Source organism: Drosophila sechellia, chromosome 2R (genome assembly GCF_004382195.2).
Source record: "Drosophila sechellia strain sech25 chromosome 2R, ASM438219v1, whole genome shotgun sequence".
Classification (NCBI taxonomy): Eukaryota; Metazoa; Arthropoda; class Insecta; order Diptera; family Drosophilidae; genus Drosophila; species Drosophila sechellia.
This window is the reverse complement of record NC_045950.1, coordinates 8614039-8634891: the sequence shown is the minus strand read 5'-3', so window position 1 is coordinate 8634891 and position 20853 is coordinate 8614039. Positions and strand designations below refer to the sequence as shown.

General features: G+C 46.6%; 4 protein-coding genes across 4 annotated transcripts; 1 reads left to right on the top strand and 3 right to left on the bottom strand.

The window, feature by feature from the left end:
* Positions 1-174: 174 nt before the first annotated feature.
* Positions 175-2271, bottom strand: LOC6608854 (endothelin-converting enzyme 2). Its single transcript, XM_002033532.2, has one exon. The coding sequence runs from the start codon at positions 2235-2237 to the stop codon at positions 336-338; it is 1902 nt and encodes a 633-aa protein (XP_002033568.1). The 5' UTR covers positions 2238-2271; the 3' UTR covers positions 175-335.
* A 163-nt stretch (positions 2272-2434) lies between these two features.
* Positions 2435-5468, bottom strand: LOC6608853 (25S rRNA (cytosine-C(5))-methyltransferase nop2). Its single transcript, XM_032714880.1, has 3 exons — positions 5278-5468; positions 4266-5215; positions 2435-4204 (listed from the first exon to the last, which is right to left on the bottom strand). The coding sequence occupies exons 1-3, from the start codon at positions 5372-5374 to the stop codon at positions 2588-2590; spliced, it is 2664 nt and encodes an 887-aa protein (XP_032570771.1). The 5' UTR covers positions 5375-5468; the 3' UTR covers positions 2435-2587.
* A 511-nt stretch (positions 5469-5979) lies between these two features.
* On the top strand, positions 5980-8439 carry LOC6608852 (augmin complex subunit dgt5). Its single transcript, XM_032714892.1, has 5 exons — positions 5980-6148; positions 6209-6486; positions 6546-7770; positions 7837-8024; positions 8091-8439. Exons 1-5 carry the CDS (start codon positions 6054-6056, stop codon positions 8360-8362), a joined length of 2058 nt encoding a protein of 685 aa, XP_032570783.1. The 5' UTR covers positions 5980-6053; the 3' UTR covers positions 8363-8439.
* Positions 8440-8709: 270 nt separating this feature from the next.
* On the bottom strand, positions 8710-20839 carry LOC6608851 (lachesin). The gene is made up of 2 exons (XM_032714898.1): positions 19965-20839; positions 8710-9769 (listed from the first exon to the last, which is right to left on the bottom strand). Exons 1-2 carry the CDS (start codon positions 20500-20502, stop codon positions 9228-9230), a joined length of 1080 nt encoding a protein of 359 aa, XP_032570789.1. The 5' UTR covers positions 20503-20839; the 3' UTR covers positions 8710-9227.
* Between the last annotated feature and the right edge of the window lie 14 nt (positions 20840-20853).

Here is a 20853-nt window from a genome sequence, read left to right as displayed (position 1 = left end):
CTGTCAGCTGCAATTGACACTCAGACTGAATGGCCCGCCAAATGGGTTTTGTCCACTCCCAACAGGAACATGCCACCAGAATACCCTGGAACTCGGAAAGCCCTTTAGAATGCTTATTTAACTGTTTGGTGGTAAGTGTTCAGATATTGCAGACATAATCTTTACAAGAAGTTATTAAGTGATAAGGTTTCGTTTGCTTTTTTATTTATAACATAGAACTGCATTTATACTTTTCCAGGGTATTACTGCAAAAAGTGTTAGAAACAATTGAAATCAAATATCAATTGGCAGGGGATCCCATTTGATCACAATATATTCCGTGTTACATTTTATTGTTATGGATGCACATTTCGATTTGAATTAGCCTCCTCCCCTGGGCGCCACATTTCGCAGTCGGACGAGGGACTCGTTTCGCAATTGAAATCGTATGCAAATTGACGCAAATTGCCAACGCTGACGTTCACACGCTCATCATCCCGATCGTGGGCGATCACCGGCGGCAGGGATCCGCAGAAGAACTGGGCGTAGCTAAGGTGGAACAGCTGGGGAGCCGTGAACTCCCGCTCAAAGGCATACGGACGGTACTCGAACTGCCGGGAGTCGTGGGCCAAGCCAAAGAAGGCATCGTACGCCAGTTGCAGTCCATTGAGATCTGCCAGGCGTTCTTTCAGCGAGACGAATGGTTGCTTCTCCGCACACTTGATGGCATCCCGGAAAGGTTGCGACTCCCGGATCTCCAAGCCCACAGGTGACTCATTTCCGGCGGCATCGAAGAGTATACCTTCCTGTTCGAAGGCGTGGTTCATCTCGTGGCCCAGTACTGCGCCCAGAAGACTGTGCTGGAAGATGGTGTGCTCTCGGTGATCAAACAAGGGCCACTGCAAAAATTCCATGGGAACAGTAATGGTGTTCCTTTCGTTCTCATAGAAGGGAGACGTGCGTGCCTTCCTCACGTTATCGTTGACATAGTAGTGCCGCAGATCCACTTGAGAATTCCTTACAAGCAGTCCAGCATTCTGGAGACGGGTACGTAGGGCCAATGCTTCAAGAAGATTGGCCAGAAAATTTGTCGCGGAAAAGTTCGCACTCCCATAGTGGTTGTTATAGAACTCGGAGGATTTCTCCTCCGGCAGATTTCCTATTTTGATCTGAATACATTCCAACTTTGCTCTCACATAGGCCAACTGGTTTGGCGTAAGCTGCAGGCGATTGGCATCTAAATATTTGCCAAAAGCTGCCTTTAAAGTGGATAAGATCTCCAAAACCCTACTGGTATCCTCCTTCCGGTTTTGGTATATAAAGCGATCATAGATGTAGTTCATGCCCAGGGGTAAATAGGCACGCATGTGGTGAATGCAGCTCCTTGGATTCCGCTCCCTTGGCTCCGACTCCTCCACTAAAACATATTGGCGTGCTCGAATATACGTGTCCTTCGGCTCACTGGCGAAATCCCGTAGAAAGCGAAAACATTCCCGCAAATACTCCACATCACTCACCTCGAAAGTCAGATGATCGAGCTCCTCGGTGTCGTTCACGCCCAATAATTCAATAAAAAAGGAATGAGGAATGGGGATTTCCTGCCTTAATTCACTGTAACTCCATGTATGTACAACAGGATTTTCTGCACGATACTTATCCTGCAGCTGATGCATTTTCTCCACCAGTTCAACCACTCCCCTCGTGTACCACGCTTCTTCGTAAAGGCGCATGAGCTGCAAGACACGCCGGTCACTATATCTGTCAGTCGGATCAGGCATCCTTAACTGAATAACCCAACGCATGGAATCATTTGCAGCCACATCAACTCGCTTATCAATGAATACACCATTCAAGCCGTATACGAGAAACTTTTTAGGATGCAAAGTCCACTGATTGACCAGTTCTTCTAGACGAGGATTCCCGTGAAGCTTTCGCGTATCCTCCGTGCAGGCCTTGTAGTATTGTCGCATTTGCCTTATCAGTCGGGGCGCCAGTGTATCGTTTTCTCCCAAGTGGCTCGCCATGAACTCCACCATGGCACTGGCGAACTGATCCTCGACCCGCTCAAAGTTGTCCACATATTCTGAGGTACTGGAGAAGCGACCACAGGCAAAATTCCAGAAATTCGTGCACGGTGATGTTGTTCTATTGAGATTATTGTGAATATCGTTCGCCGTTGCCACGTTGATGTCCACAATTGCCTGGATGGGAATGAATAATGCCACCAGGCAAGAGCACAGCAAGAGTGAACATCCCATTAAGCTCGCTCGATTCACAATGAAACTACAGATTATCGCAACGCTCTGCTGAGCTCGGCCACCTTCGAACTACCTATAGAGCTTTGGGACTGATAGTGACAGCTTGGTCAATACTAGAATTCACATCTGAAATGTGGAGCAATTACCCGCCTAATGAAATGTGCCTGCCACCTTATATATTATAGAAACCCACTTGGTGAGTACATTAATCCGAGCCTAGCTTTTATTGAATCTTAATTACAGCGCTGTTGTAGTTCAATCTTCAATCGTTCGCTAAGACAGTTCGCAATATAAAACCAACTATATGTCACACGCTTATAGTCTACTTAACAAAACTGGATCTAAGGTGTTCACTTCTTGAACTTTTGCTTCTTTCCCGCATTCGCACCCGCCGTAGACTTTTTCAGCTGGCCGATCTGTTTGGATTTTTGCTTCAGCTTGTTCTGCTTCTTGATGGGTTTTCCCTCCAGAATGGGCACATCGTCGATATCCACTCGCGGCGCCTTGGCCAGTTTGGCGGTTATCTTGGGCGACTGTTTTCCTTTCGGTTGTGGCTTAGTTTTCGTTTCCTTAGTTGCTGGTTTGCTAGGAGAGTTTGTGCCATTGGCTGTTTTTTTTTTGCCAGCTGGTTTAGCTGGTGATCCAGCTCCATTTTCCTTGGGTTGCGATCCGTGGTTCTTTTTCTTGAATGATTTCGCATCTGAATTGGAGGCAGGGGTTTTCCCATTGGTTTGTTTTTGTTTAGGTGCAGACTTGGAAGGTGACTCGCTTGAATTTTCTTGCTCGCCCGGTACCTGGGATTTCTTATCTTTCTTCTCCGCCGGCTGTTCTGGCTTTGGCTTTTTGGACGACTTGACAGGCTGCTCAAACACCTTGGCCACATACTTGGTCTTGCTCTCTTCCCGCTTCTTTTTCTTCAGCTCCTGTTCGAGTTCGGTGAAACTCGGTTTTCCGGCGCGCTTGCCAAGCAGTTTTCGGGGACCCTTCTCCTTTGACGCTCCCTCCTCCTCCACCTCCTCAGATTCCGCAGCCGCTTCTGAAGTGGCGTCCGCTTCGATGGCCTCATCCAGCTGCTTCTCATCCTCCTCCTGCTGCTCCTTAGTTATGGGTATGGTGTTGGAGAATTTCTTGAGCTTGGCCACGTAGAATCCGTCCATGTTGTGGGTGTGCGGATAGTAGCGCTTGGTAAGGTTTAAGCTAGGATGGAACCGATGCTGCCGGAATTTGGTAAAGCCCTCCACGCCGAAGTCCAGACCAGTGGGCACAAGTTTGACATTTCGCTTCTTCAGTGCATAATCGATGACCCATTCGTTCTCCTCGGGCAGCACCGAGCAAGTTGAGTACACAATGTAGCCGCCAGTTGATGACTTCGCATCCGTACAATCAATGGCAGTCAGCAGAAGCTTCCTCTGCAGGTTGTAGCACCTTTGCACATCTACTTCCGACTTGGTGGTCTTCACGCTGGGATCCTTAGAGACGACGCCAGTTCCAGTGCACGGAGCATCCAGCAGGACGCGGTCAAAGCCAGTCATAATATTCCGGAACTTAGTGCCGTCCTCGCAGCTGACCACCGCATTTACAATTCCCAGGCGATGGAAATTGGCAACAATGGCCTTGATGCGATCCCTGTTAGAATCGTTGGCAAAGAGCACACCAGTGTTCTTCATGATGCTTGCGATGTGGGATCCCTTTCCACCTGGGGCGGAGCACATGTCCAGGATGCGTTCGTTCTCCTGCGGGGCAAGTGCCATTACAGGTAACAGCGAAGAGGCGCCCTGGATCATATAGTGGCCAGCCAGATACTCTGGAGTTGCACCCAGTGGCACCTGGGAGTTAAAGACAACCAATCCAACTTTCGTCCATTTACCAAGGGGATCCAAGTTGACGCCACGATTGATCAAAGCTCCGGCCAAATCCCTACGACGTGTTTTTAGAGTATTGGTACGTATGGTCAGGGGACGAGCAATCTAAAGGGGTTAATTTTTAAGGATTAATCTTGTAACTGTATTTCTTATGAAATATACTAACCTCTGAGGCCTCCAGATATTCCATTAGCTCCGTCAGCGGCAACATATCCATCAGCTTCTCCATCAAAAACTCGTTGTAGCTGTAATACAAACACAGATCCCTGCGCAGCAAATCGATGTACTCCCCGCGAGACCTATCCGCTTGACGATACCTTTTGAAGTCGGAAAGAACCAGACTGACGTCCTTTATGCGCTGTTGCACTTCCTGTAGGGTTAGGTCCTTCTCGGTTTCTTCGCCTTCGACGGGTAGTTGGAAAACATCCTGTTTGTCAACGGCTTCCAACATTTCGTCGTCGGCCAGTTGGGCTTCCTCTGCCTCGCGCTTTTTCAACTTCTTATTAGCCCGCTCGATGGGCAGCTTGTCATCATCATCATCATCATATTCGTCGTCCTCATCCTCCTCTTCATCACTGGCTGCCTGAGCACCATCTTCCTCGCCAGATATGTCAAAGTCATCGTCAGAGTTGGCATCATCATCGTCAGATAGATCAGCCAGCTTGCCAACCTGAGCGGTATCATCATCAGATTCTATTCCTTCCTCGTCGTCCTCCTCCTCTTCCTCTTCAGTTTCTTCTCCCAACTCATCTTCGGAGCCCTCCTCCAACTCCTCATCCTCCTCCTCATCCTCTGGCTGCTTCTTCTGTTTTTTGGGCTTCAGCCAGGTATCGTTATCATCTGTAAAACCCTTGGGAGCTGTAGCTTTCTGGCTCTTCGGAGCCGGGACCAGTTGAGGCACCTCCTCATCGGAAGATGGAACCTGTGGTTCCTCTTCATTATCCTCAGGATCGCTGTCGCTGTTGTAGGCCGTCTTCCTCTTAGCCGGTTGTGGTAGCTTTCCCTTGGCCTTTTTCTCCTGTAGTTTTGCCTTCTGGACTACTTTCTTTTGCTCTCGCTTGACGAATCTCTGCTTCTGTCGGTGAGAGAGCTTCTTGTCCTCCTCTTCCATGGGAGCTGCGAAGTAAAACATTTGAAATGAACACCCATTTGATAGGGTAATCTTCAGGAGCACTCACCGAACGATTGTTTGCGAAAAACAGGCGGTCCTTGTTTGCGCGCCTTGCGCCCAGGTCCCTTTTTCGGTTTCTCACTGTATTCAGCCTTCCGACCCATATTCTTTAACTTAGTTTATTCGGTTTTTTGGAGCAGAATTTGAAAAAACGTGAGCACTTCGATTTTGCTCCACGTGCGCCGCTCAAAAGACAGCGAGTGTTTTCCAGAACTGGTCAGAGGGAATTGCTAGAGCCAGTGCTGTCAACTTTTTAGCTTTTAACTAGCTATGAAAAATGTGTTTTTCAATATATGTTAATAACGTAATTACATATTACTTTAAATTTTATTTTGCCCGACTTTGTTTGATTCTTACAAAGTTTTTTTTATAAAGATTACATTAATATATATAGCTGGAAAACTAATAGATATTTTTAATTGAGCTATTTTAGCTACTTGCACTCCCAGCTGTTTAGCAGCAAACGTATTTCTCAGCACTACAAAAACGAGTTGGTAAACCAATTGAATTGAATCCAAAAAAAACCGAAAATTAAAAAAAAATCAGGAATATATTTTATTAATACAGTTCTTGCTTATTAGTAAGTATTATATCCATTCAATAATTAGATATGACCCTTAAATTGAATTTATAATGAAAAATTAATTTAAATAACCGTTATGGTTGCTGCCAACTTGATGCGAATAGTAGTTTGTTGACAACCCTGCCATATTTGATTGTGTTGGTGAAAGGCTAGTTCAAACGACTGCGCCTTTTTGCGAAGAATTAAATTAATTGCAAATCATGGCGTACCAGGAAAAAATAACAGAATTTAAGAACTGGGCCACTAGTCTTGGCTGCCCGCCCACTGCCCTGCCCACCGATGATGCACTCCGAAGGTAAGTTACAGCAACTTATCGGCAACTATCCATACTTAGAACCCGCTTTTTGCTCCACAGAATTTTTAAGTCCGGCTCTAGCTTACTTTTGAACCAGCTGCAATCCCGCATCCAACCAGTGGATTACGTGCGGGAGGTGCGCGAGAATCTGCTGATTGCCCAAGTGGCTCGCTACAAGGACAAAATGGTGCCGCTGGCTTCTAGGAGTTTCCAGCCGCCGGAGCTTCAGAGGTACCAGAAAATACAGGAGCTAAAGAAGCACAAGGAGAAGGCGAATCAACAGCTTACGGAGGCCCGAAAAGAGTACCAAAAGCTATCCGCCGCCATCAAGACCAAGAGTGGGTATAAAGTGAACTGATAACCTTGACATCAATTTAATGTGGTGAATCCCCCACAGACATTCAAACCATCAGTGCTGAGAACCGGAAGCAACTACTTGAATCTAAATGCAATATCCTTGACCTGAAGCTGGAGTCGCTGAATAAGAACTACGACCAGGAGTTGAAAAACAAGGTCCAGATTTTGGCCACCACGCCCGTGAAGCTGAGTGCTAGAAATGCCAGCGAGGCGCAGGCTACAAGGGCTGTGGAGCAGGCTCTCAAGCAGCTAGAGACCTTCTATGGAATGTGTGACGATGGCAATGCGGTGAACAATTTGGCCGAGGCCAAGCAGCGCTTATGGGATCAGATGCGGAGCACCTTTGCGGATATTCCCAACGCCCTGCTTCTGAACGTGGTAATGAAGATCAAAGAGGAGCAGCTGCAGCACATCATGAAGCTGAATGAGTCCAGAGGAGAATGCACAAATGAAAAGCCACCGCTGAATAACTATGAGGTCAAGTTACTAAAGACCAAGGCCGATATGCTTGGTCTGGCGGCCAAATATTTCGGGGCCCAAAAGGAGCTGGAGCAGAAGGAGGAACGCTTTTGCCAGGACTACAGCGTCTTTGTGGACAAACTTCAATCGAAGGTATACAGTTTCAATGGCATAAGTTTGGGCGACGAGGAAAATGCGGATGAACTGATTAGTGACTATCTGGTGCAGTACAACATGCGCAATTTTAATCGCTCCCAAAACGAATTCCTTCGCGAGCAGATTGAGCAACTGCGTCTGGAGCTGGATGCGGGCGCCAAGCAGCTGGAGAATCACGATCTAAAGCTAGGCTCTGTGAAACAAGTATACGGCGACATCAACTCCAGCATCAATCGTATCCAGCAGGACATGGTGCAGCTGTCGCAGATCAAGGAGAAGATCCTCTTTTCGCGAAATATGATGAAGAACCTGCTGGACGATATGCAAGCGGCTACACAGAAACAAAACGCCAAGTCCCAACTGATGAGCACCAAGCTTAAAGTGAGCAACATGTCCATGTTAGGTGCGGAGAGTTTCTGCCTGGCCAATGATAGTGTGTTCTCCAGCACCAAGGTGGAGTTCGATGGTAACTGCAGCGCAATGAACTCAACGATGCGACGCAGTTTTGACAACAAAACGCTAGTGCCGGGCGGAGCTGCATCCACCACACTGATGGCTGCATCCGGAGCGACGGTGCCGTCGCATTTGCTGGAATTCAATACATTTTTGGAAATACCGCTGGAAAAATTTAGCTGTACGCCGCGCGCCTGGTGAGAGCATACCTAAGCTGGATGTGCTATTTGCAATTAATCCAGAGTTCATGTTTTTTCCGACAGCTCCTTCCTGTTGTCGGCCAATCCACTCATCGTCGAGGCCCAAGAGTTGGCCTCCACCGTTCAACTGGCACCAGGCTATTTGCTAACACCCTTCGGCGCTCTGCAGGAAGTCCGAAAACGCATTTTGTGGGCGTCAGCAATTGCCGCTCATACGTCTGACTTGAAATTGAATTTTCAGCCGTTAATTGGTAAGCTCGATTCCGACATTTTGTCTCATATCCGTCTGATAGAAAACGTATCACCCTGCTCCCCAGTTGATCCGCACGATTTGAGACTGAAGGCGAGTCGTCAGCACGAGGAAATTGACCAATTGCTGGACAACCTGATGGCCATTGGGGTGAAGACTCAGTTGCAGCTGGAAAAGGCCGAGCGCATCTACCAGTTCCTGCTCGAGAATCCTTTGCGACGCTACGTTCCACCCAGTATACGATACAACAATGGCAGCTTCGCGGACTACGAGTCCGAGTTCAATCTCTACTATCGCATGACCACCAATGGGAGTTCGATGCGAGCGCCATCTAATTAAGTACGTTATTTATATTGTGAATACTGTAGCCCTTTTAAATTTTAAATTACATGAATATCCTACCCTGTTAGAATGAATGAACGGTTTTTGATTTTTTAAATATTTTTATTAATTTTTTTTGTTAATTTTAGTTTTTCGTTTGTCATTTTTTTTGTTACAAAGTCGAAATTGATTTTACTCACACCCACACAAAAATTTGGGTAAAAATGTCTTGTTATTCAAAAGAATTTCTCATTGTGCTTATGAGCTAATAATGTACACAACTTTTGTTGCCTTTTATTCGAATATGGATTTTGCCTCGATTATGGGGGTTGAGATATTTTTTAGGGAATAGTGTGTCGAGTTGATAGGTTTGCGTAACGAAAATACTTTATTATTATTAAATAAAAATAAAATATTCTCTCAATTGTCGAAGCAAAATCGGAATGCTTGTGATGTATCTTGCTTAGATTAAAATATTTAAAACATATACAGTGCCAGATCAGAAAGCAAAACGGACGGGATCAAGATGAAATGCATCGTTTACGGCTGGGCTGGAGTCTAATTTCGAGTTGAGTTCGGCTATAGGGTGCTAATAAATTATAGTCTAGTTATCGTTGGCCCTTCACTTATCATACTTAACTTAAGACATAATATTGGACGTACAAAAATTGGACTGGACTATACGGAAACGGAAGCTGAAGCTACAAAACGAACTGAGAACTGGATGTGGGTTGGTGTGTCCGAAATCGTTTGAGACATCTATTGCGCGGTTACACGATGTTTGTTTTCGATATATCTATTTTATAAATGTTTTATGCATTCGAGGGCTGGTTGATGGATTGGACCTGAAGCGCTTGGAGTCGACGGCCGTGGGCCCATTGGCTTATCTGGCGAAGAGCAGCGCCGCCAGGATGCCCACCAAAGCGAACGAAGTGGCGGACACATCCTCGGCTCCGGCAATGTACGCCTGTCCACAGGCCGGTGGGCACACGGGAATGATCGTCTCGAAGAGATTGACGCGCGCCTCCGCCTCTCCAAAGCGATTGGTGGCCTTGCACACATAATCTCCGTACTGGCGCTTCTCAACGGTGATCACACGGAGCGTCGAGTCGGTGTACTCGTCGGCGGTGGCGAAGTGCGAGATGCTGTAGTGCTGGTTGTTGGCCAGCTGGATGTCGTCCTTGGTCCACACGATGGCCGGTGGCGGATAGGCCTCAATGTGGCACTCCAAGTCCATGTCGTACTGCAGGGCCTGTCCCAAACGCGGACGCGGCACGGTGATCACTGGTGCGAACTCCACCTCCACGTTGATGTTGCGCCTGTCGCCCTTGCTCACTCCATTGTCGGCCACGCAGTAGTAGGTGCCGCGATCCTCCTTCTTCACCGACTTGATGCGCAGGGTGTTGCCCACATAGGTGGCACTATCTGGAATAGGCAAATTGGTATGGATACTCATTAGTTAACTGGGTTATTGCAATTAGATATGTGTATGATTTTAAGCTTCCTATTACATTAAAACCCGAATGTATCTTAACAGTATTCATCATCAAATGGTATCTATTGTAATTTTGATTGAAAACTAAACGGTTTAGAGAATAAGTAATACGTAGTAGTGATCTAATAATACTTCGAATCAACATAGACAATTGCCCTTTTGAATGTGGTGTAACCATTTCCATTATGGGCTTAATCTTATCCGCTGTTTAAATGACGCGCGTTCAAGTGCGAACACATGCCACTGGCCATTAATGGAGCAGCTCTAAACGCTCTCGGTGCTCAATCTATTGTGTTTGTGCAGCGGGGGCTGAGTCAAAAATCCGATTTTAATGAGCCAACCCGCGGCACATCCGTTGGCACTTGCGGGTGACCTTTTCCAGTTTTTCACTGTCCACGGACATGCTCGGCGAAACAATGGCAGCGTTAATGACCTCTAACAAGTAAAGCATTTTGTTTGGGCCTCTGCTCGTTTGCACTGCCAACTAATTTTGAAAAACGGAGTATGCCAGCGCCACTGCACTTAGCCATGAGTGCTCTAAAGGATGGGGGCATGTCCATGGGTTCGGTGGTGTGCGCTGAGCAACTGAACCGTGAACGTGAATGGGAATAGGAATAGGAATTGCAGTACGAATGCCAAATGCCAAATGCGAAAGGTGCTGTGGGTTCATAACCGGAAGTTGGCTTAGCTCAACCAGGAAAGAGGGGGGTGTACTATATACGTAGCATGTGGTGTGTGCACGCTGCAGTGGAAGCGAGTGCAATGAGCCTAGGGATCTGGATCTGCTCCCTCCTCCGCGCACACAGATACGCCCGCTTATGTGTGCGTGTCTGTGGCTGCTCTTCAAACATTTGCCAAAACAATTCAGGCTCAAACAATTGACACAAACTACATGGAGCAGAAGTGCACAGGGAGAAAGGCTGGGCACCTTTTAATAAAAATGCCAAAGTGAAGATGGAATTTTGAAAGCACCATCTAAAAACTTTACTTTTATTCAAAGTATAGATACAAAATTCAGTAGATCTACAAATGCAGCTTGAATTTATGAATTATCCGTAGATTCAAGTACTTTTTTTGAGTGCTAAAAAAAGAGTTGGTATCCGATGGGATGTTGAGGAGCCGTAGAAACATCAGGAGCATTGACCAAAGCTCCGGAATGCCCTGAAAATATGTTTTGTGCGAATTGCACATAAATGCGGGCCACACGCCGAAGGGGGAGAATTCGAGTGCGGCTTGTGCCTGCTCAACTGAAACATTTCAAATTAATTGCGCCTGGGAATCGAAGTAACACATTTCATTAAAATTGGATTGACATTCCCCTGCCGACCATGCCGCCCATTCCCCTTCGACCCTACTATAAACCCTGGCAATGGGTTAAGGCGGTGGCCCAGCAAACAACTGCATCGGTTGACGAACGTAAAATGGCACCATGATGCGGGCATCTGAGAAACAAGCGCAACCAACTCATTTAAATATTAGAAAAGCACACACAAGCTGAAATAAACTCCCAAGTAATACTTATGCACATATGTATATCTACTACTGGGCATATAAATCCAAAGCAGACTTTATGCAGTGGGATGAGGGGCAGGGGAGGTATTTGTTCAATTAGTCCAATGGAAGATGATTCACTTCGCATTATAGTGTCGTGACAGAAATACATTTGTGTTTGTACAAATGGACGGGAGCACGGAGTGGATCTATATGGTCTATCGAGAAGGAAAAACTTAGATGCGTCGGGGTCACCAATTGCCATCTTATAACAGGACTTCAAAGGGTTGTTTATTTAAACTAATGATATAGGAAATAACTAAGTAAAACATACACTAGGAATATCTGCTCTTGCTGAACTTTAAGAAATACGAACCATCGGGGTCACCAATGAAGCCAATCAGTAAAACTTTAACCTAAAACAAAGCCCACTCACATCAATAAAGATGCTAGGAGTTAAAGTTAACTACTGCCTGCCCAGCGAGTAGAATCAGTTGCGTTTGTAATTTCCGAGCGTTTACTGTGTTGCCCCGAGAGACCGGGCCCAAAACAGGTTCTTTCTGTATAAGTCTAGCCCAGAAGTCATCTTCTGTTTCTGTTTCTCTACCTTGCAGCGAGCTGTGAGTTCAGCAGCCTGACTGCAGCTCTAGATGTGCATTACTTCACCAGATAGCCCTTGATCGAACGCAGTTGTAATAGCTGTGCGTTTATGGTTCACAGGGAAGGCACAACCCACTCGAAATACAAATGCGCAGGCGCAACATGGTGTTAAATGCTACCACTACTTTTTTTATTTCTTTTCAGCTTTATTCTGATGGACTACCGCACACTCAGCGGACTGTGAAATGATATGCAAGTCAGGTACGAAAAGAGCCCAGGAATTTCAGAGCTTCAAACGTTCCCAAACATTTGTCGCCTGTAAACCGTTTTACCGTTTTTTCTGTTAGCATGTAAAACTTTGAAAACCCCTTTTTTTTAATGCGGAGGTTGCGCATGCGCGTAAGTGGGGCGTGTCAGAAAGTGACAATATTTAATTGCTAATTAGCTATGTGAGGCAAACAAAGAACCGGGGAATACTCGTACGAGCGAATACAGCTGCCAGTTTCTTGAGTACGCGACATTTCTCATTCTCCGCTCGTAATTAATGCAGAAAGAATGCCATGAGTTGACTCCAGACGCGATGCTTGCGACACTTTTGAGGGTTCAAATTCATGAACTAGAGCATTCCAGTCAAGCCATTGAAACAGAACACCCCAAATGGAAGATGAATGCCTGGGTTATTCGAATTTGAGATAGTCAAGAGTCGAAAATTGGAAAACATTGTTGTAATGGCGTCGAGTTACGAAAACCAGACTCATATATCACTCGCAAATCAGCTGAAGGCACGGGTTCACTGGGATTGGATTGGATCTAAATACCTATTCCTCGTCGATCTAGTAAATGTGTGTGCTATTTGAACCTGGGTCTTCATCCTCTGTTTGGTATTCCCTAATGGGGTGTTTCAATAACCAACCATTACGGATTGACAAATTAAGAGTGAATTTCTGTTCAATCAAACTAATGAAAGCCCGCATCCCAGGAACCTACAAAAGATGCATATTCCATACAGTATACTACAGTGGTGTGCAGCGGAAACAGCTCGCTCCTCCGTATCATGCCAACCATCATCCATCACACGGAATGGTGTGGAGTAATTTCAGTTACTAATGAGAGAATTAAAAACACTTTGCACCAGGCAGGATGGTGATGATGCTGCGTCCATCTCTGACTCGGCAATCTCTGACAACTAATGAAAGGAAAACAGAAACAGCAACGGCACAGAAACAGGAAAGATGGAAAGATGGAAACTCAAAAGGTAATGAAAACGCCGACTTGGCAGGCGGGCGGGTCCACATTTGTTTTAGGCCCTTCCTTCAGGGAAACCTGTCTGGAAGTCTCCGCCTGCCATCATGCGAAATGAAAACAACGTTGCTAACGCAACACCCCTTGTTTCTGGAACCCCGACTCCGGATCCCTCTGCTCCCTGGACAAACAACCAGAGATAAATTGTCAGTTGAAGGCAACGAAAAAAGAGCCAAAGAAATGGAAAATTGTGCAAAGCCAGAGGTGAGAATTCAGTTTTTTGGACAGGGGAAAAGGTGAGAAGTGCAGGTAGATAGATCCTAAAAGGATGCAACTTCGCTGAGCCGCTGCACAGAAAACGGAAAATGGAAAATGGGAAATGCACGGAACAGGTGTAGGTGTAGGTTCTAGCATGACTGTGCCTATATGAAAGTTCTGAAAGTCTGGGTCTCCTGGCTTCCTGCTTGGATGACTTTCAATGGGCGCTCGCTTGGAAAATTGGTGACAAGTAGGGATGGTGGAAAGGGTTGCTGTTTCTGCTACCGTTTCTAATGTTTCATAAACTACTTAAAGCGACAAAATGAAACCCCGCCGCTGAGCGCCATTTTGTGAGGTGACAGAAACAACCACCCAAAAGGGCTGGAAAAAGGGAAATTGAGTGGCATGCAAAAAATATCCGCACCAATCACAGGGCCAGACGCTGTTTTTCAAACCCCCTTTTTTTACCCGTCGAGCGGGAAAACGTGTGAGACGGGCCACAGAAACAACAACAACAACAACTAGCCAAAATAACATTTGTTGCAAGGCGCTTTCCCTTTCCGCGGCAAGTCTAGGCCCGCGGCCATATTTGTTCTTTCCCCATTCAATTTCCTGCAATTTGGCCAGCAACTCCGGCGGAAAGTCTAAGGAAAACTCAGGAAAAGCCTGTCTATCTCGTTCCCTTGCAGGGCTCTTCAAATGTCAACTGACTCCATGAACCGAACGTTGCCATGTGGAAATTATGAATGTTAATGCAGCACGTCAACAATGTGTGACTCATCATAATTTAAAACACGGACTGGCAAAGGCAAAGGCCAAATGCCGAATGCCGAAGCGGGTGCGCTTTTAATGACGCTCCGCATTACTTGCGCCTGCTGCACACAACCCAACCGAAATGAAAAACCCAGTCCCAGTCCAACCCAGTGCCAATCCCAATCCCAATCCCAATCCCGGTCCCGGTCCCAACCACCCAACATATCATGGCTCCCGGGCATGTCACAGATGGGTCATGTGCCCCGTTCTCCTGGATACGTGCCATCCAGTTTGGTTTGGCAAAAATCCAATTAAAAGAGTGCACACAGTGTTTTGATTCTAACACGATTTTCCTATTTTTTTCAGAGTAGCAGTAGCGCTCGTGTATCAATGGATGCTTCACTTAAACGGGGATTGATTGCATTGTGATGTGTGTGTATTGAAAATGGTTGTGCTCAATCAGCAAATACCGAATTGCAAACTGAAAACTGCAATAGCGTGCGTAAAAGTTGATTTAGATGTGTGCTATGTGTTTTGATTTCCTTTTGCAACTGCAAAATACCTATATAACAAATTAAAGAGGGAAAACCCAGCTAGAAGTGAAGTTACTTGGGTTAACAAACCTATACCTAACTTTCTTTCATGACTATTTTTGCTTCCTCAACGAAATGAAGTGCTTTCTTGGCCCAGAAGTCAAGTGGTTTGAGTTGATTAAACCCACGAAGAGCTTTAACGCAGCCCCACTCCGGTGACAGCTTCTCTCATTGATTGCCCAGGAACAACACCTGGTAGATGCAACGCCAGAAGAAGAAGCAGCTCCACCCGCCTGCAATCTTGTGGAAAAATTGCAAGGCTCTGCAAATTTGTCGCCTCTTCCTGTTTTGTCACCCAAACTCATCACGGAACATCAACATGGTTGTGATGGGATGTGGCGTTGTGGAGCGGGGAAAGGGAAAAGGGCTTCACTTGTTCTGGCTGATGTCGCTGCAACCGCCGCACATACATATCGAGCATATAACAAGCTCTTGAGACATGTGAATGCACCCACTTTGGTGGGCCTTCGCCTTGAAACCGCACCGAGTGACATGGATCCACCCTCCGGATTCCGGACAGCAAGCCAAGCCACCCACAATTCACAGCCCACAACCCAGCGACAGACAAAGCCACAGACGCTGGCTGTGTTGTTGACTTTTGAAAAGTGATTTTCCCTCCTCGAGTAGTACATTATAGCTGGCCAAGAGTTATGCCGCCTGGTATGCCATTTATTGGATTACACTCCACTTCGCTGCACTCCCCTTCTCCACCACCGTGGAAGCTCACTCAATTGCAGACTGTACTTGCTCCGGCTCGCTACGAAAATCATAAATCAGGGAATTGTAAGGAAAACTATTAAAATTGTAATTATGCCAAAAAAGAGAGAGCTGCAAGAAGGCTGACCGACGTAAATCCCTTGTGAGCCGAGTGCCTAAATAAATATTGGCTAAGTCCCAGGGCAAACAATTCAGATGGCTGGGCGGGTGAGTTGGGTCGGAAAAGCCGCGTGTCCTTTTGTGTGAGAATGCGAGTGTGATAAGGATTAAAAAGCCGGTCTGAAGGTGAAACATGCAGCCAAGAGTGCTAAACAAATAAGGGAATTGCCACACCAGGAATGTATGCAAAGTGAAAGGGATTCCGCAGGGCAAAACGGATCTTAGATTATTCATTCATATTATTCATTCATTTAGAAATACGGGTATCTGCGATGATGTCATAGATAGGAGTACATTTATGTACATACGAGTATGTACATATATAATAGTAGAACAAATAATAATATAATATGGATAATAATACATATTGCATTTGCTAGCAAAAACTGCTGTATATTGTTGTTAACAACCAGAGATGAGTAATCCACGAAAAGTGGTTGGGAACATGAGGAATGGCCTCATGCACAGAGGGAAAATGGAACGATTTGGTCGTGCACCTCGGCTATTAACTAACAAGTTATTACTTCGAGCTGAGTGAGTGCCACAAAGGGCTAACTGGCTGGCTGGCTGTTCTGGCAATTCTCTTCATTTTGCGGCTGACTGAAAGCCGCCAGTTGGCCCCATGAAATGGCCATGTTGACCAAGTGGTCGTTGCCCCAGCAACCAACATTCACAAACAGGTTTTCTTGCCACAACGCTTCTTCTACGTCATCGCCGTTTATCGTGCTCCATGTTCCCGTTCTCGTTTTGCCTTCGACTTTGAGTTTGCCATAAACAATGCAGCGCGTTCGCAAACAGGAAGAGGAAACGGCAGCGCAGGACAAATAAAAACAGAGCGACCATCAAAGGATTCGGCCCACTCCCCGTATTGCCACCACTCCGCCTCCTAATTGCGAGTGTGCCAAACCTAATTGCTTGCAAATATTTTGAAACTCAAACACACAGCTGCCGCCTGTGGCATCTGAGGAATTTCATTATGCACAGCAAGCGAATATGCATGATTTCCATTATCCATCAAATTTAAAGGGGGCACCGACCAACTAATCTCGTGCACGGCCTGTTGAGATCTCGAGTTTAGCATCAATTGCGCATCGAAATGTTTAAGCATAAATATTATTAACATTAAGAGACTGGCACCCTTGCGTTTGATGGCGAAATTGGAGTACTTGATCTCATGCTCACTTGAGTCTAATTCGCAATTTGCCAGCAAACGCAATTTGCATGAAAGTTAATCAGGCATTTTCGCCGAGGGAGAGTTTTCCGGACAAAACTCTAGAGTGCGTTTCAGGTTCAGACACCCCGAACTGATCTGTGCGAGATTCTCGCGCATAATTGAACAATTAAAGTTAATTTATCATGATCCTCGATCCATCGTAGAGCGATATGTATCTGAAAGATTCTCCGCTTCCGTTCGGAACAACAATACCCCAATACGAATACGAAGGGCGACAGCTGCCAGCCAGCGTTTGAAAATTCAGCAAAAAGTGAATTCAATTTCGCTTTGCTTTCTTTGCAGCTATCAGCTATCAGCTATGAGCCATCTCTTGTTTTCATTCGATGGGCCAAGGTGAGGTTTATTATGGCAGCCGATTTTGCATGGAGCAGCAGATACACATGTGCTTATACGGCAGATTGCCCCCGATGCGCCGGGTTTTCAGGTGCCAGGTGCAAACACTGCACATGTCTGTGTTTACTCAATGGCCATCTACCATCTAGCAACTTGGTTTACCCATTCAATGTAACATACATGGGTTATACCACCTAAAAAAAAGTGAAAAATAACCAATCGATTTGCATGGCAACGCACAAATTGGCATGGACCCGGGTCCCTCAACACCCAGAATGCTACAGAACCGGTGGACTGGCGAGCGGAAACGCTTGATTAGGGGTTCCTCAATGGGCACCACAGCCTGGGCGGGACGAAATGCGTTTCCAACCGGCTGATGGGATCAGGGGTTGTTTAGATGGAGGGGCATGGGCATGGCATGGGCATGGAAGGGCTCGAACCGCTCGCGGCTTGTTTGTTTGCATCTCTTACATTGTACTCGCCCCGGGAACCACCGACCTTTGTTTGGGTTACCTTTTTAGCTTGTAATTTATATATATTTTGTATACTTCGATTGTATTTTGCCGGCTATCAAAATAAGAATTATGTAGCCGAGCCATTCGAAAGGTGGAAAGGGGAAGGGGAGGAGGTGTGGTGTTACCCAGGGTTGTGGGCTTGGGAGATTCTTTCGCAGGGGGCGCAGCCCATTTGCCATGCTCTCAGGATCCCTTTGTTTGCGTATGTTTGCTGTTTACTCGTTCCACCTCTGAGTTTCATTTTTCAGCTTTTTCATTTTCCATTTTTTTATACCACCCAAAAGCCCAGACCGTGTCTGATGTGTAAGAAACAGCCCTCTGCCGCACCGTTTTTGCACGGGTTGTTTGCCCGGAGTCGCAGAGTCGCAGATGAGGAGACCCGGAGACCATCAAACGGTCCGTGGAACGTTTTCAAGTTGCGGAAGCAATTGCGCGTGCTGAAGTTGTCGAATGCCTCAGAAACTCGAATGGGAATGGGAATGGAAATGCGAAACGTGAAAAGCGGCACAAAGGCTGTGCAGTCGGAGCTCCTCGTCACGCCCACCTCTGGGTACACCTCTATGTCCTCTCCCCCAACGACGATAGCCCTTGGAAAACATTTGACTCGGCTCGTTGGCGCATTTCAAAGCGCTGCTGGACGTGGAACTGTGCTGTTTGCCTAAGCGCTTTAAATTAGAGCGTGGAAAAGTGTGAAACTCCTGGCAAATACTGGACCTCAAACCCGGGGCCCTTTGATTTATGGCGGAATGAAGTTAAGCCATTCCTGACCAGCCGTGGAGCGTATCCAACCGGTTGCGGTTGGGTTTTATAGCTTGTAGCGCGGGGCACGCCTGGTTTTTATTCCATTAGTTTTTGTTTTGAGCCCACAGAAGGAGCCCTCAATGCCGTGGCAATTAAAGATTGCACAAGCCGAAGCTGATAGCTGATGGATACAATGCCCCGGGAATTAAGCAGGCTATCGGATGTAGCGAAGCCGCCAGGTAGGGTGTGTCCGCGAGTCGGTTCTGGGTAATGAGCAACTCTCGGATTAGTTACACTAATTGCTTTCCAAATGACGCTGCAATCTTGTTAAGGACAGCCATTATGTCTGCCCCAGGGTCGGAGTTCAGGTAAAGATCGCATCGAGATCGCTATGGAACAGCAGCACCTGTATGGGATTAACCGAGCGAGCGGAGAGGAGGGAAGGTTCTATTGTTCCATCTACCTGGGCACCAAATTACTTTAGTGTTTTATTAGCTTTTCTCTTCCTTTCGAGAATTTCTGGATGGACACGTAAACGCAAACAATTTGTAGATAGCATTTGCACTTGTCCGAAACGGAGTTTCCCGAGAAAAATGGACCGTTTTCTTGGAATGGGAGGAACATTAAGAAGGTGAAGAAAAATATATATATTATTTCTGGAATGTATATAACCCCCATGTGGGTTTTTCCAAACTCGTCAAGTGCATTAATAGGAAATTTCGTTTTGCGCAAATAGCGAAAATACATTATTATGATAATCAAAAGAACATATATTTGTACAAAAGCCAAATATTTGCATGTACCATATATACGTGCTGATTTCTTCAAAAGTAATGAATAATAAAATGGATATAGAAATAAATAAGCTAGAATTGAGTCAAATAACAATCAAACTTTTTTGCACAACTTAATGTATTCTTGAGCTAACAAAGTTGCTAGAAATTAGATTTTCCCTTGTTATTTGGCTAGACCCCTTTGCGAAACAATCTTCAAAAGGCCAACCAGGTAAACAAAGGGTAGCATGTGTTTGTTTTCGAACGACAGAAGTTGGAAAACGGCCTAAAAGGCCGAGTAAAATGAAAAATCAATCTGCTGTTGCGAAACTTAGCCCTCGAAACAGGTGGGGGGTGGCAGGGCAGGGCTAGACCCCGTTTATAAGAACAGCCATCCCAAGCCGAGTAAACAAAACTGAAAACTAAGGTGACGCCTGAGTGAGTCACGGTCACTCACACTGGAGCCCAGAGCACCGAGCCCAGTTAAAAGCCCCCATTCCCAGCCATCCCAGCTAAAACCTAATGCCAAAGCGGGACGGACAGAGCTACCTGCCAAGAGAGCGGGAGCCAAGAGAGAGGGAGCCAAGAGAGCGGAGAGAAAGAGCAAAGAGGGAGAGAGAGAAGTGGAGAACGCGCCCCACCAAACGAAAGCTGGCTTAGCCAGCGTACCCAGCGTAACCCAAGATAATCACCCACAAATAACTGAGGAAACTCACCAGTTGGCAGAATGGCATTGTTCTCGCGTCTCCAGGTGATGGTGGGTGTGGGATAGCCGCTGGCGTAGCACTCCATCTGGACCTCGCTGCCCTCGCTGGCCACCACCGACTGCGTGGAGTTGTCCGAGATGACGGGGGGACGGCGCACCGATAGCTTCACTTCGGCGCTCACTTTGTGGACTGTGGAGATCACCACCTGGCAGGTGTAGGTGCCCGCGTCCGTCTCCTGGATGTCCTTGATCTGCAGCTTGTAGGTGGACGAGTTGGGATCGTAGCGCAGCGAGAAGCGCGAATCCTTGATGACCAGCGTGGAGCCCGTGGAGAGGAAGACGGGATCGCTGTCCGTCTTCAGGAAAAGCACGTTGTACTCTTTGGCATACTGAACGGAGCAATCGAACTCCACAGTGCCGCCGATATCCTTGATCTGCTCCTGCGTGATGTAGGATATGGTCGGGGTTCGCTGAGCCAGCGTTTGCTGCACGAAAATGGCCAGGAGCAGGGTGCTCCACACGCAATTCGAGATACTCGGCCGCCACATCTTAGAAATTGACTTTTAGCACCACACCCTGCAAGCGCGCGATTTAATATATGTAGTGTTTCTCAAGAGCTGCGCTCCAAGATCTCAATCTTCTCCAGATAGGGTGAGAGCGCGGCGAAGACGTCTCCAAGAAAACCGAAGACAACTATCGCCGTTTCTTTCTTGAGCACAGCAAACGCGGATGCTGAACTGCAGTCTCCACACTTGTCTTCTCGCTCAGAGCTGGTTTCAGACTTCTTCTCTCGATCAGTCACGAGTTTTGGCCAAGACGGAGGTAACGCGCCGGAGAGACAACTTCACAGTTCGAAAGTCGCGAAACGAATGAATCTCTGGCTTTGAAAAGTGCGCCCT